Source organism: Argentina silus (genome assembly GCF_951799395.1).
Source record: "Argentina silus genome assembly, chromosome: 5".
Lineage (NCBI taxonomy): Eukaryota > Metazoa > Chordata > Actinopteri > Argentiniformes > Argentinidae > Argentina > Argentina silus.
In genome coordinates this window covers 9,408,062-9,423,051 of record NC_139659.1, presented here as the reverse complement: position 1 = coordinate 9,423,051, position 14,990 = coordinate 9,408,062, and the positions used below count along the sequence as shown (strand labels likewise).

General features: G+C 42.6%; 2 protein-coding genes across 2 annotated transcripts in view; one reads left to right on the top strand and one right to left on the bottom strand.

Annotated features, from left to right (window-relative positions):
* ptger4b (prostaglandin E receptor 4 (subtype EP4) b) overlaps positions 1-14,990 on the bottom strand; it is a 164,012-nt gene that overhangs the window by 127,693 nt on the left and 21,329 nt on the right. The window lies entirely within an intron of this gene.
* prkaa1 (protein kinase, AMP-activated, alpha 1 catalytic subunit) lies at positions 4,302-14,034 on the top strand. Its single transcript, XM_083669725.1, has 9 exons — positions 4,302-4,434; positions 5,534-5,675; positions 6,875-6,968; positions 7,337-7,481; positions 8,194-8,281; positions 9,314-9,538; positions 9,780-10,299; positions 11,357-11,483; positions 11,695-14,034. The coding sequence occupies exons 1-9, from the start codon at positions 4,338-4,340 to the stop codon at positions 11,985-11,987; spliced, it is 1,731 nt and encodes a 576-aa protein (XP_083525851.1). The 5' UTR covers positions 4,302-4,337; the 3' UTR covers positions 11,988-14,034.

Here is a 14,990-nt window from a genome sequence, read left to right as displayed (position 1 = left end):
AATTTTGTTCTCAGTATTTTGACTAGTGGAGGTCTTTTAGTGTTATTTTCCATCACCTGTCAAATGCACATGTTTTGTTTTTTTGTTTTTTTTCGAACACCAAAGGAATTAAAGTTTGTACTGTTACACTGGCATAATGTGTCATTTGGTGATTTGTTGTGTGAACTACAGTTTATGACAGCGTAAAGCCCACACATATGGTTGTGTGTGTATATATATATATATATATATGAGGGAAAAAATAAATCCAGAAACAATGCAATGCTACATGGGAACAATATAGTATTAGCAACATTTCAGGTTCAAGCTAGTTACTATAACTAGCTTAAACCTGAAGGTTCAAGCTTGTTAACATATATGCACTGTTACAGTGTATTTAATGGCCTCTTTTCTAGCATTGGCTTATTCTAATTATGGTCATGGTATAGCAAAGAGAATAATTTCCATATAATAGCATTAGATGCAGGCACTGTAATACTGTTAAGCATGTGTGTACAGTATTTCATACATTTAAATAAGCGTAGCCTTGAAGGATTGAGCTCTGTTTCCACAGTCAAAGCCTATTGTCTCTTGACAGTGAGAGGCAGCATGTATAAAACAAGAGCAGTGAGACCCTTTCTGGGCCACCAGCAAAGACCAATGGAAGGACAAAGAGCTGCATCCCCATTTCTCACATCCACAGGCTAAACACTGCACTCAATCTCATCTCAACACAGTCCTCTCCATTACCAGTTCCATACATACACATTCTATGTTCACAAATTAATGTTTTTTCAGATGCCTTAGGCTACTGTATACACAGATGCATGTGAGAGCGTTTTAGTGGGACATTTGGCATGCCTTGCTATTGCATAAGAGAAGTTGTGTTTAGGAATAGGGAGGCTGTGGAGGAGGAGGATACACAATACAGAGGGAGGACGCTAATGAGCACACTAACTAGCAAGTCTGGTGGGACCCTACGCACCATAAGCACATCTGCAATTATAATGATAATCGCAACTCCATCAATGCACCCATGCAAAGAACTGCCAGGGGCTTGTTCTACCACAGTGGAAAAAGCCCTGACTGAGTTACTTCATTAGGAGTCAGGGATGGTATCTGAGTTCATACACATAAAATGTTCCTCACATGATGCTAACTCTGGTCCTGATGCTCTTGTAAAGTGGAAGGGACTAAATGGGGTAAAGCCTGACATTAATCTGTCTTTGTTAGTTCCCCAAAAGGCCAAACTCCAACAACCACATTCTATAGATTAGCATGACTAGCACACATGTACTGCGTAGCCTATAGCTAGTTTCTAGTAGACTGTCATCTGGTGTAGGTTACATGCTTCAAACCCTTTCAAACATCAATGGTGCATGTCTGGTTGAAGCCTGGTCTACTCTGGCTGATTCCCTGTCAGGTGCCCTGCTGTGTGGTGTGCAAGCAACATCCAGATTCTCAACATACTTGTTCCATCTTTTTCTCTCTCTGAGGTCTGTCTAATCTAGGGCTTGGAGCTAATGAGCTTCAAAGCATAATCAGGCACAGAGCGTCAGGGAGGCAGCAGGAAGGTAGGGAGGAAGTCCTTCAGCTAATACAATGGAATACAATGGCTCCCTCATTCTTACAATTGATGCCTTGAATTTCACTCTGCTTCATATTCATATCTGCTGTTTCAGCACCATTCATTCTCATGGTCAAATCTTGTGACACAACCAGGATGTGGGATGATTTGTATAATCACTCATGTCATTTTGGGATTAGGATGAGCAATTGGTGGGGATTGAGTTCTAGGTTTTTCCAGTCCACTTTGCTGCTCCTGACTCCCCCCAGTTGCTTTCCTTCATAGATGTTAGTAGTAGCAAAGACTGTTGTTTTTCTTCCTGGTACTAGTCCCAGGCTGGAAAAGAAGTGATGCATGAAACAATCACCGTAGTCCTGCCTGAGGCTTATCTATGTGACCATGACCTTTATTCTACCCTCTCTCTCTCTCTCTCTCTCTCTCCCTCTTTGTCTCTCTCTCTCTCTCTCTCTCTCTCTCCACAGCACTCTTATCTCTGCAAATACAGTGACATCTACTGGTACTGTAGCTCACAGATGTAATAGATACAGTGCATAGATACAGTATTTAGACCCCTTCACTTTTTCCACATTTTGTTATGTTACAGCCTTATTCAAAAATGGGTTTAATTATTTTTTTTCCTCATCAATCTACATCCAATACCCCATAATGACAAAGCAAAAACAGTTTTTTAGAAATGTTTGCTAATTTATTAATAATAAAAAACTGAAATATAACATTTACATAAGTATTCAGACCCTTTGCTATGACACTCGAAATTGAGCTCAGGTGCATCCTGTTTCCATTGATCATCCTTGAGATGTTTCTACAACTTGATTGGAGTCCACCTGTGGTAAATTCAATTGATTGGATATGATTTGGAACGACACACACCTGTCTATATAAGATCCCACAGTTGACAGTGCATGTCAGAACAAAAACCAGGCCATGAGGTTGAAGGAATTGTCCGTAGACCTCCGAGACAGGGTTGTTTCGAGGTACAGACCTGGGGAAGGGTACAAAAAAATGTCTGCAGTATTGAAGGTCCCCAAGAACACAGTAGCCTCCATCATTCTTAAATGGAAGATGTTTGGAACCACCAAGACTCTTCCTAGAGCTGGCCGCCCGGCCAAACTGAGCAATAGGGGGAGTAGAGCCATCGTCAGGGAGGTGACCAAGAACCCAATGGTCACTCTGACAGAGCTCCAGAGTTCCTCTGTGGAGATGGAAGAACCTTCCAGAAGGACAACCATCTGCAGCACTCCACCAATCAGGCCTTTATGGTAGAGTGGTTTTCCAAAAGGACCCTCAGACCATGAGAAACAAGATTCTCTGGTCTGATGAAACCAAGATTGAACTCTTTAGCCTGAATGCCAAGCGTCACGTCTGGAGGAAACCAGGCACCGCTCATCACCTGGCCAATACCATCCCTACGGTGAAGCATGGTGGTGGCAGCATCATGCTGTGGGGATGTTTTTCAGGGACAGGGAGTCTAGTCAGGATCGAGGGAAAGATGAACGGCGCAAAGTACAGAGAGGAAGTTCCTTGATGAGAACTTGCTCCAGAGCACTCAGGATCTCAGACTGGGGCGAAGGTTCACCTTCCAACAGGACAACAACCCTAAGCACACAGCCAAAACAATGCAGGAGTGGCTCCTGTCTCTGAATGTCCTTGAGTGGCTCAGCCAGAGCCCGGACTTGAACTCGATCGAACATCTCTGGAGAGACCTGAAAATAGCTGTGCACCGACGCTCCCCATCCAACCTGACAGAGCTTGAGAGGATCTGCAGAGAAGAATGGGAGAAACTCCCCAAATACAGGTGTGCCAAGCTTGTAGCGTCATACCCAATAAGACTTGAGGCTGTAGTCACTGCCAAAGGTGCTTCAACAAAGAACTGAGTAAAGGGTCTGAATACTTATGTAAATGTGATATTTCAGTTTTTTATTTTTTAATAAATTAGCAATCATTTCTAAACCTGTTTTGGCTTTGTCATTATGGGGTATTGTGTGTAGATTGATGAGGAGGGAAAATGAATTGAATCCATTTTATAATAAGACTGTAACATAACAAAATGTGGAAAAAGGGAAGGGATCTGAATGCACTGTATACTTGAACCTACTCACTCCCACTTTCTATGTATTAGTTTCACATCGGACATTACAATACGGATAGCTTATGAGCTACATGGGAGCTAACCCAAGGTTAGAATAATTATAGTTTTACCTAAGCACAATGTCAGTAGTGTCTAACAGTTCTCTTGTCTGCATAACACCTTTTTGTGATATTTGAAACAGTGTCATCTGCTGGTGGCAACTTACTGGTACAAAGGCAGCACATCAAAGGAAAGATAAGGACAGGCTAAACAAATAATTAGCACTGAAGAAAGTAAATAAGGCGAGAGGTCTGGCTCTGGACATTATCTTGGGGTTGCTCTACTACTACTACCACTGAAACGTATTTTCATTCAGTCTCCGTTTTGAAGTGTCCAGTATTCACATTCAGGCTGACTGGGGTCAGAGGGGGTGAAGATGTCATCCTATTATAACCATTTATATGCAGAGTAATACAATGAATATGAAAGGCAATGGGTTGTTATAATACACTGTATTGCACAATTGTATGTAGCCCTTCATACAGTCATCTGTCATAAACGTTTTACTTTTACTTTGAAAACCCATGTCACTAACCCCGGAAGTGTTTTTTCCTCATTGGCTCTCAGCGGTGCTCCCCCACTCTCTTGCCAGACAGCTCCGTCTGCCCGCAGCAGCTAGCTAGCGAAGGCCACTGCGGGAAGATGGCGACGGATAAACAGAAACATGAAGGCAGAGTTAAGATTGGACATTATATTATTGGGGACACGCTTGGAGTTGGAACATTCGGAAAAGTAAAAGGTAAGTGTCGTGGCTTTTTTCGGTCGCGAATTGGGGCGGGACACGAGACAAGGATGGAGATGGTTTTCTGCTACCCGTGCAGTTAGCTTGCTAACACTTGTTGGCTAACTAGCCATCTCGCTCACTGGTTGTAAGAGACGTATTGAAGAGTGTGCTTGCAAAGTAGCGAATAAAAACAGCTAACATTAGCTAGCTATATCCATGATATGTGTACATATGTTGTGTATACACGTTGCTCAGTCTGGGAGTTCGTTATATAGCTAAACATCAGCTGTTGCACAAATAAGTTCAAGTTTAGTGCTCACAGCCTAACCAGGAAGCGAAGCTAAAACTAAGGATGATAAGCTCTCACAGTCAGACAGTAACAACTCTGCCTCACGCTTATTCCAAACTTAAGTACCTAGTCAGCTAACTAGCCAGCTAGTCAGTTGTTGTTGTTTGTTATTAGGCTCCCTGTCACGTTTTCAAATGTGATGATGCCCAAACCTTGGCTAGTAACCCAAACCAATTCTCACTGAACTCCAAGCATACCAATTTATTTTATTGATGGGATTTGACAGCTAAATTCCTTTCAAGCCACCAACTATGAACTTAATGTCCGTCCTCCTGTACTGGACCCCTCTTCACCCAAGTGGTCTAGTAATTCAGTGCTGGCTGCAGATATGGCCCTGACAATTTACTCAATGACTCATTACGTTCTAGGTGACTGGCTGCTTGGTTAATACATTACCACCAACATAACAGTTAAATCAATAAGAACTATTTGCTCTCATCTCCCTCCAACTCCTTCCCTCTGTGATTGTCTTTGTGATTCTCCCTCTCTCAACCACCTTATTTTCACTTCTTGTGCGTTACATGGCTGTATTTCATGGTTGTGTGTTGTCATTGCAAGTTTGCATGTTTGTACTTCTGGTTCAAAGTCAAAACATAATGAGACAGACGTGAATGATGATACTTTCAAGGTTGTAGTACTGCATCCTGTGCAATGTCACTTGTTTTGCCAAACTAGGAACTCATTGTATCTGTTATGAGAGTTTTGCTACTGTTAGTAGGCTATGGCTATTTTGTTGACTCTTGCCCCTTGCCCTTTCTCCTGTAGTGGGCCAGCATGAGTTGACCAAGCACCAAGTGGCCGTGAAGATCCTGAACAGGCAGAAGATCCGCAGTCTGGATGTGGTGGGCAAAATCCGCAGGGAGATCCAGAACCTCAAGCTTTTCAGGCATCCCCATATAATTAAACTGTAAGTCCTAGATTACACTGCCCGGTGCTCCATAATCCCCCCCACTGCTACATTAGTGCCACTCAGAGTTATTTTAGTGTTTTAATATTGTGTTTAGAGTACATCTATCTTGCTATCTCTGATCCTCTCTTTTTCCTTTAACCCCCTCCCCCCTCTCTGTCTGTCTGTCCTTCACTCAACCGCTCTTAAGTCAGAACAAGTGCAGCCTGTCTGTAAATCCAACCTATTCATGGTTCATCTTTCTGAACTAAATGGTCATGAAGGGTCAACGAATGTTTTTAGGCGGTATTCACTTAATGACAAATCCTAGCTGTTATTAAATCACCCCTAACTCATTTTAAAGCAGTCCTCATCTGTGAGTTGTCTGAACATCACTGTATGGTTGGGGGCATTTCCTGGGATTTGATCCCCTGTGAATAAACCAAAATGTTTCCACTTCACTCTTTAAAGCACAAAAACATTTCAAAATGCTGCTCAAGAATGAGGAAGCTGTCCTTTCCCCTGCTCATTCACTGATGTCTTGTCCTCAGAGGCCAGTAGAAATATTTTCACAAGATTGTGATTTTTGGAGACTTTGGGACCGATCCAACTTTGAACTTCACATAGGCTAGCCTGTATCCTCTGATTTCTTCACTCAGTGTTGAGTTATGATTAAAACGTTTCTGTAGCTTGCCTTGCATCAACACAGGCATAGTCTCCCATTTCCACGGAAACACCCACTTAATGACTGGTCCTGTGCTGCAACATTTTTTTTCGATAGACAGCTACTGTTTAAGGGACATGCATGGACTCAGGAATGAAGAAATCTAGTTTGTTGAAGGATGTTTGTTTCAGTGTAGTAGGCATATTTTTTGTAATTAAGTGTTTTAGGACTGTAGGAAAATGTAATTCAATGGCCGACAAGGGAGTTGTGCTGCAAGTGATATTTGCATCTAGGATCAATTAATCACTTATGAGTCGATACCTCAAAAAACTTCTCTTGGCCTGAATCTTTTGATTTGATCACAATTTGCTGTTTTGTTTTGGTGTGGTATAACAGAAATATAGCTCAGCATGTTTATTGTGCTGCAGGTCCAAATCACAACTCGAAGACCAAAACGTGGACACACACACACACACACACACACACACACACACACACACACTGTTTTCTCTGGTGATTGGTGGGTTGTTTGTTTGACACGGTTGTTTGTTCTCAGGTACCAGGTGATCAGCACCCCTACAGATATCTTCATGGTGATGGAGTATGTCTCAGGAGGAGAGCTCTTTGACTACATCTGCAAAAATGGAAAGGTAATGCAACAACACTGAGAAGATGACAGACTGTATTATACACCGGAGGTAAATGCAGGCTTTGTGGAAATTTCAGTATTATATAACAGAAGTCCTTTTAATCTCGGTCTATTATTTCCACGAAGTGTGTTGTGCAAAGGCTTGGATTCATCTGGATCCTAATCAGTTAATTACCTTACTTACCACAGGGGACTGATGTAGTGTAATGGTGGTTTCAAAAGGCACGTTAGAGCATGCACCTTCTCAGGGCCAACCCTCTCTTCACATTACATAAATGTATGTCGGAGTCCCAATAGTTACTGTGTATATATATATAGATATATATGATTAAACAAATACACTTTTTGTGTGTGTGTTTATGGTAACAGTTGGACGAGAAGGAAAGTCGGCGTCTATTCCAGCAGATCATCTCGGCGGTGGACTACTGCCACAGACATATGGTGGTGCACCGCGACCTCAAGCCTGAGAACGTCCTGCTGGACGCACAGATGAATGCCAAGATTGCAGACTTCGGTGAGTCAGATGGACACCCAACAGGAACTTCCTGTATGATTTAAACTTGTACACTCTAGTGGAGGTGTTATTAGTCTTGTAATGAGTGGGTAGCTGGTGTTTTGCATGATAGTGCCATACGGTCTTGAACCTGGTTATTAAGCCAAAAAAGCATCAGGAAACTTAACTGCCAAAACATTCATGGAGATATAAAGAGACAGTGGAGACAGGATGTTGTTGGGCAACCAGGCTTAACAGAATGAGCAGGGACATATTAAGGAGAGAACAAGAGTTATCTATTATTCAATCGGGGACACAGTTCAGTTGGCTGAGGGAAGGAGGGGGTAACATGCTATGTGGGAATTCTTCTACTGCACCAACATGCAATCAAGACCTCTTCACCCCCCACTACCCCTCTGTACAGTTCCTCTACTGTTAATAATAAATACAAATAGAAAGTAATCCTTCCTTCTAGCATTGTGACTGCCAATGGCACCTGGTCCTAGCATATATTTGTTCTTATGATGACTGATCGATGATTCACTTACTTCAGACAAATGTACTTGTTGTAAGTCGCTTTGGATAAAAACATCTGCTAAATGTCAAAAATGTCAAAATGCAAGAACAAGAGTTCTCTATTATTCAATCAGGGACAGTTGGCTGTGGGTAGGAGGGAAAACATTCTGGGAATTCTTGTACTGCACCAAAATGTAACCAACCATTCTCTCTGTAGGTCTGTCAAACATGATGTCAGACGGAGAGTTTCTGCGGACGAGTTGCGGTTCTCCAAACTATGCTGCTCCTGAAGTCATCTCAGGAAGGTAATATACACTCACCGAGCACTTTATTAGGAACACTATACTAATACTGGGTAGGGCCTCCCTTTGCTCTCAAAGCAGCCTCAGTTCTTCCTGGCATTGATTCCACAAGATGTTGGAAACATTCCTTTGAGATTCTGGTCCATGATGACATGATTGCATCACGCAATTCATGCAGATTTTTCAGGTGCACTTTCAAGCTGTGAATCTCCTGTTCTACCACATCCCAAAGGTGTTCTATTGGATTCAGATCCGGTGACTAGGAACGCCACAGAAGAACACTGAACTCATTGTCATGTTCATGAAACCAGTTTGAGACAACTTTTGCTTTGTGACATGGTGCATTATCATGCTGGAAGTATCCATTAGCATCCCTTCATGTGGCCATGAAGGGATGCACATGGTCAGCAACAATACTCAAATAGGCTGTGGCATTCAAGCGATGATTGATTGGCATTAACGGGCCCAAAGTGTGCCAAGAAAACATTCCCCACACTATTACACCACCTCCACCATGAGAAGGTGTACAGGTGTTTCTAATAAAGTGTTCAGTGAGTGTATATAATAGAATATATAATAGAATATCTGTGGCTCAGTTGCTAGAGCGTGGTGCTAACAATGCTTGGGATGTGGGTTCGATTCCCGCTGGGACCATATATACTGAAAAATGTATGCATTCAACAATGTAAGTCGCTTTGGATAAAAGCGTCAGCTAAATGGCACATATTATTAGGAAGGTAGTGTTTTTCTTTTCCCCTCATCTCTGCTCAAACATTGCAAATGTTAGAGGTTTAGAAATGTGCTAAAACCTCTTTACAGAAGAGGTTGTTATTTCGTCGGCTATTCATTCCATTGCACATTTTTGCTTAGATCCTGTTTAAAAAGAGATTAAAAGAGATTGCTGGTCCTTGGTTCAAGGCACTATTAATAGCACTCTTTGTTACACTATATTCACAATCATACAGTCAAAGGTATCACTGAACACTTGGTTGATGTCAATAACAGTTTGTCTTTTCTCCTTGGCATCCGTCCCAGGCTATATGCTGGTCCGGAGGTGGACATATGGAGCAGTGGGGTGATCCTGTATGCTCTCCTGTGTGGGACGCTCCCCTTCGACGACGACCACGTGCCAACGCTCTTCAAGAAGATCTGTGATGGGATCTTCTTCACGCCCCAGTATCTGAACCCCTCAGTGATAAGCCTCCTTAAGCACATGCTGCAGGTGGATCCCATGAAGAGAGCCACCATCAAAGAGATCCGGTGAGGACTGGAGATCAACTATAATAAGCCTTACTAATCTAACAATGTGCTGCACGTTATCTGGTTGGTCCAACCACATTATTGACAGGGTTGGGCTTAACTCCATCTCAATTCAATCAATTTAGGAAAAAAAAAAGCAATTGACAGTAGAAGATTTGTATCTCTAGAATTGAAATGGATTTGAGCCCCACCCTGAGTCTTCTTGTCAGCCTGTTAAGAACTCTGTCTGGCCTTCCCACAGAGAAGACGCATGGTTCAAAGAGGAGCTCCCTAAGTACCTGTTCCCGGAGGACCCCTCCTACAGCAACAACATGATTGACGACGAGGCCCTGAAGGAGGTGTGTGAAAAGTTTGAGTGCACCGAGGAGGAGGTTCTGACCGTCCTGTACAGCCGCAACCACCAGGACCCGCTGGCCGTGGCCTACCACCTCATCATCGACAACCGCCGCATCATGAGCGAGGCCAAGGATTTCTACCTGGCCTCTAGCCCGCCAGACTCCTTTGTGGATGACCAGCACCTGTCGGCCTCTGCAGTGGCCTCCGCCAGCATTAAGCCCCACCCAGAGCGCATGGCACCCTTCCTTGTGGCCGAGACTCCTCCCAGGCCTCGCCACACGTTGGATGAGCTGAACCCCCAGAAGTCCAAGCACCAGGGCGTGAGGAGGGCCAAGTGGCACCTGGGCATCCGCAGCCAGAGCAGGCCCAACGACATCATGTCTGAGGTGTGCCGCGCCATGAAGCAGCTGGACTACGAGTGGAAGGTGAGGACAGGGTTGGGGGGAGGGGGGGGGGAGTGGGACCGGGGACCAGGAGTGAAAGATATGCTTGAATCTGTATCCATTTCTTGAAAGTCGAATAAGGAGCTGAAGGAGTCAAATCCATGACCGTTCTCCATCCTTCCTAGCCAAGCTAACTGGCTAACTAGACTCGTCCAAAATGTATACTAAACGCTAACAAACCAAATAAAATACGAGATTCATTGATAATAAGTAAATCGTGTAGTTATCTATGTAAGTAAGTAAAACTCACTCAACCTAGCCCTCTGGTAGGCTAGGTTGAGTTTGCCACCCAGTCCTCCCAGATCTATAAAGTGCTGTCAAGAGGTAGCAAGGAGTAGGAGCCAAAGGTTGATTTTGGGATTGGACAATGTGAAGGGTAAAACCTGTCTGTAAACATTAACTGGGTTAATTGTTTTTTTACCCTCCTTTTTCCCTTTTCTGCATGGTGTGCACCGACTCAGTTATAGTTCTACCTGACTGGGAATGGAAGGTTGCCTTCCCATCAGCCCTTGGGCTATTTTTAGTATACAACCTCAAGACTTGAAGAATGTATCAGCTGTCTCACATTTTTTTTGTTATCTCTTTTCGAAAATGAGAGGGTGCAATTTCAAAGGGAAATGCTCAGTTTCCTGTTTTTCCTCTTGCCCTGATATGTAGCTATTTATGTGTGTATGTCTTTGGATACACAGTAGTAAAACTGATATGGTGAGGCAACTCGGATCCAGTTGTAAAAACAACTATCCACTGTAAACAGTGAATTTCACCGTGAGTGTTGACCCTTTGGCCTAGACTCCACAGATGAGTCACCAGACTCATTGCTTTTGTTGTTTGCCTGGTTGTGAATAAAAACAAATTGTCTGATTTGTTAACATTTCGACATCAGATGAAGATATTCACGTTTTAGATAACCACGGGAGCATGAAACAATGAGCTATCCCTTTTTTTTATTTTTTTTATTCTATGCTGTATATTCAGCAACATACTAGGCCCACCTCTACAGGATCATTTGGATGTATAATCCCCTTGTTTTGATTGGCAGGTTGTGAACCCATACTACCTGCGTGTGCGGAGGAAGAACCCAATCACAGGGATGCAGACCAAGATGAGCCTTCAGCTCTATCAGGTGGACAGCAGGACCTACCTCCTTGACTTTCGTAGCATAGACGGTATGTCAAAACAGTGCCTTGGGAAATACTCCCATTTCTCAGTCAATACGTGGTATCGCCCTGCTTACAAGTGTATCCTAAGTGACTGTTCTCATGACTGATAGCTTTTGTGTTTTTTTACGTTGTGCATGTACAGTATTTGTATATTTACCTATTAGTCCATCCTATTAGTCTGTATGTTAACGTTTCTCTCTGTCTCTCTGTGTTTCAGATGATATGTTAGAGGCTAAATCTGGGACAGCCACACCTCACCGCTCTGGCTCAGTGGGTAACCTCCCCCCCCGCATGGCCATTAAGAGCGACGCAGAGGGGAGTGAGGCAAAAGGGGACGCTATCCCCGTCCCCGTGCCCCCCACCAAAGTCTCAGAGGGCTCCCTAGCCTCCTCACTGACCTCCTCTGTCGACTCCACGGGAGGGGACCTGACGACGTACCCCCGGCCCGGCAGCCACACCATAGAGTTCTTCGAGATGTGCGCCAATCTCATCAAGCTACTTGCACGATAGCTCGCAATCAGTCATTAGCCTTTTTTCTCTCTGAGTGTCTTTATAGCAATAAGCATGCAACCGATTCATGGCTCAATTCATCCCCACCAAGGATGAGCTGGTTGTTCCATGGCACTGATGCAGGTTCGCACCCTCCACTGACTGGGGGGCGAACATGAGGCCGGTGGAGGGGGTTGTCTGAGGGAGGGGGTTAGGCAAAGGTGAAAGACAATTATCAAGCCACTTTATAGTCAGACAGAATGATATTTTAGAGATGGTTTTACATTTTCATGATCATTATTATTAGCCGACAATTCCCCCCACCCCCCACCCCCGAATCACGTCCCACCCCCTACATATAGAAGCCTGAGTGATACACTGAATTTGCTGTACTGTACTCAGTGAGCATTGCTGTCCTTTTTTTCCGTAGAGAAAACATAAGCAAGTTTTTGCCTGCAGAAAGGTTCAGGTTTGGGGGGGGTTGGGTGGCCGAGGTGATAGATGCAGGAGGCACTTTTGCACAGTTTTCTCTTCTCTTCGCTGCTCTGCTCTCACTTACAGATCTGAGAACCGTTGCAGACCTTTCAGGGAACTGCAATGGCGATATTGAGGGTTGTCATGCCAACAATGCCCATTTGACTCAGAGGAAGTGCAATGAACCCTGTATCTTTCTCTCGTGTCAGGGGAAAAAAGGAGTCAGAATTTTGTTTTGCTATTTTTTTGTGAATTTAATTGCGTTTTAAAAGAATAGATTACTCATGGTTTTGTCATTATTGTAAAAAAAGAAAAAAAAAAGAAAAAATGTTTGTTTGGATTTGTCTGTCCCCTACATTTTTATATATAAAGAATAAAAAATGCATTTGGATATATTTATCAGTGCTTTAAATGGGGATTGTAGATTATTGAAATAAGGATTATGGACTAAAAGATTATAATTTTTTGCATTTATGTATGACTATATTGCTGGATGACATTTTATTCCTTTACTGCTTTTTTTCAAAATATCAATATCATTTTTTTTTTTTACTTTAATCACGGTTATTCTGATACACTTGATTGTCTGTCCTCACACCTCACAAATGTATCCTCACTCTCTTCAAGCAAGGGTTCTTTACCATGACAGTAAAAAGAGTTCTCATACACATGGTAACTTACTGAATTGAAAGGTTTTATTAATCTTAGAGAGATGAATCATAAGGTAGAGGAGAACATATATTCTTAAATCTAAATGCATGTGTTGGCTGAGTAAAATGCCTTTTAACAGGATTTTCCCAGATTCCGTTTGAACATGCCAATTGAATTGAGGGCTCAGGACAAGGAAATAAATCAAAAATGTTTTCTGGCTCGAAATTGTATCTGTTTCTGGCTACCCACATTCCCTCAGAAGGTGACTCTGGATGTAAGTTTACATATTTGCCCTATAGTCATGTGCCCCTGGGGAAAGTGTTTTATTTTAATTTTTATTGAAAGTAGGTATTGATTATAATGTTTTCCTCCTTCAATGTCATTATACCCATCCAGACAAGTCTGTTCTTGATCAGTCTTAAATAGTGTCTGTCATTTTGTTGGCTGCCTTATCATTATCTGTACTGTTGATCAGTTTTATATCAGTAAAAAGAGATATCCTCAATATTGTGTGGGGCTGGTTCTGGTCTGATGATCTCACAGTATGAATGGATATGTGACCGCAACGTCTCATTTCTTTCTTGACCAAATGGTCATTGAAGTATAAAGTTGGACCACAAACCTTTTTAGTTTTTAATGACAGACGCAAGTCCAAATTGTGCATATGCTGAATTATGAGGATTGTTTGGAAAAAGTGGTTTGTGATGTTGTGTGTTGCACAAGTAGTGAGTGGTTTTCTCCTTTTGAGTGGGAGTGTAAAATGAGGGGACTATTTGCAGAAGAATTATGTTGTTGTATCTGTCTTAACTGCTTTAAAGAAACATTGTTTTATTTTTATTTGGTGTGTAAAGGGACCCTACTACTAGAATGACCAATATAAATTTCAATGGACAGTGTTTAAAATCATTTGTACACACAACTGCCTAATAAACAGCTAAATTGCAGAAGCTTCCATGCCTTCCACAGTTTTGTGATGGTTTTACAATGTTATGTAGTTTGCAGATGCTTGAACATTTGAACTTTGTTTTGAAGACAGGAGTAAACGACTGTCAAAATGTGTGGCCAAATCAACTTAAATGAACTCTGACTTGGAAGTGACTTTGAGGTGATTTGGCCACATATTTTGGACCCTTATCACTAAATAAATAGTCTTGCGTAACCGTACCTCCAAATCATGTTGTTGAGCCTTCTTTAGAGGTCTGGAGAATTTTAGATTAGCCTATCTGGATTTGATTAGTCTCTCGACGACAGACTCTGAGTGCATGCGCAACACTCAACACAGCTTGTTCAATGGTTACTGACCAGTCAGAAGTGGGTGGGCTGTTGGTGTTCAAAATTAAATTACTGACAGATCGTAGCACCAATCAGATATCACAAGCAAGCACACCTGTTTTGAAATGGAAAAATGTAAAGTTTTTTGTTTTTAGACTGTGGACATCTCCATTGGACATCTCCATTGCGAACTTCTAACTAAATAGCTAGCTTCTGTGAACAACTCAAGGATGAAAATGAAAAGCAACAGTGCGGGGTTGAGGGAGGAGCTTTCTCAGGCTCAATACAATTTTTATTTTGTGTTTGAGGAACATTGGGTCACACTGGGTCTTTTATTTGGGTCTCCACCTCAGAATGCCAATATGACGATGACACATGTCTGAGATACATTGTCTGGAAAAAAGGGGCTAGGCTTTGATTGAACCTGGACAGAGCGATGTAAGAATGTGCTTACAATTTCATTGGATGTTACATTCCAAGAACCCCCCCCCCACCACACACACACACACACATGCCCATAAAGAGACAGATAGACAGAGTGATGTTCCACAGTGGCCACACCCCTCTATTGGGGTATGGAAGTGCGGTCTCCAATAGGGTGTTCCAATGCGTTTTCCAGTGGAGTAC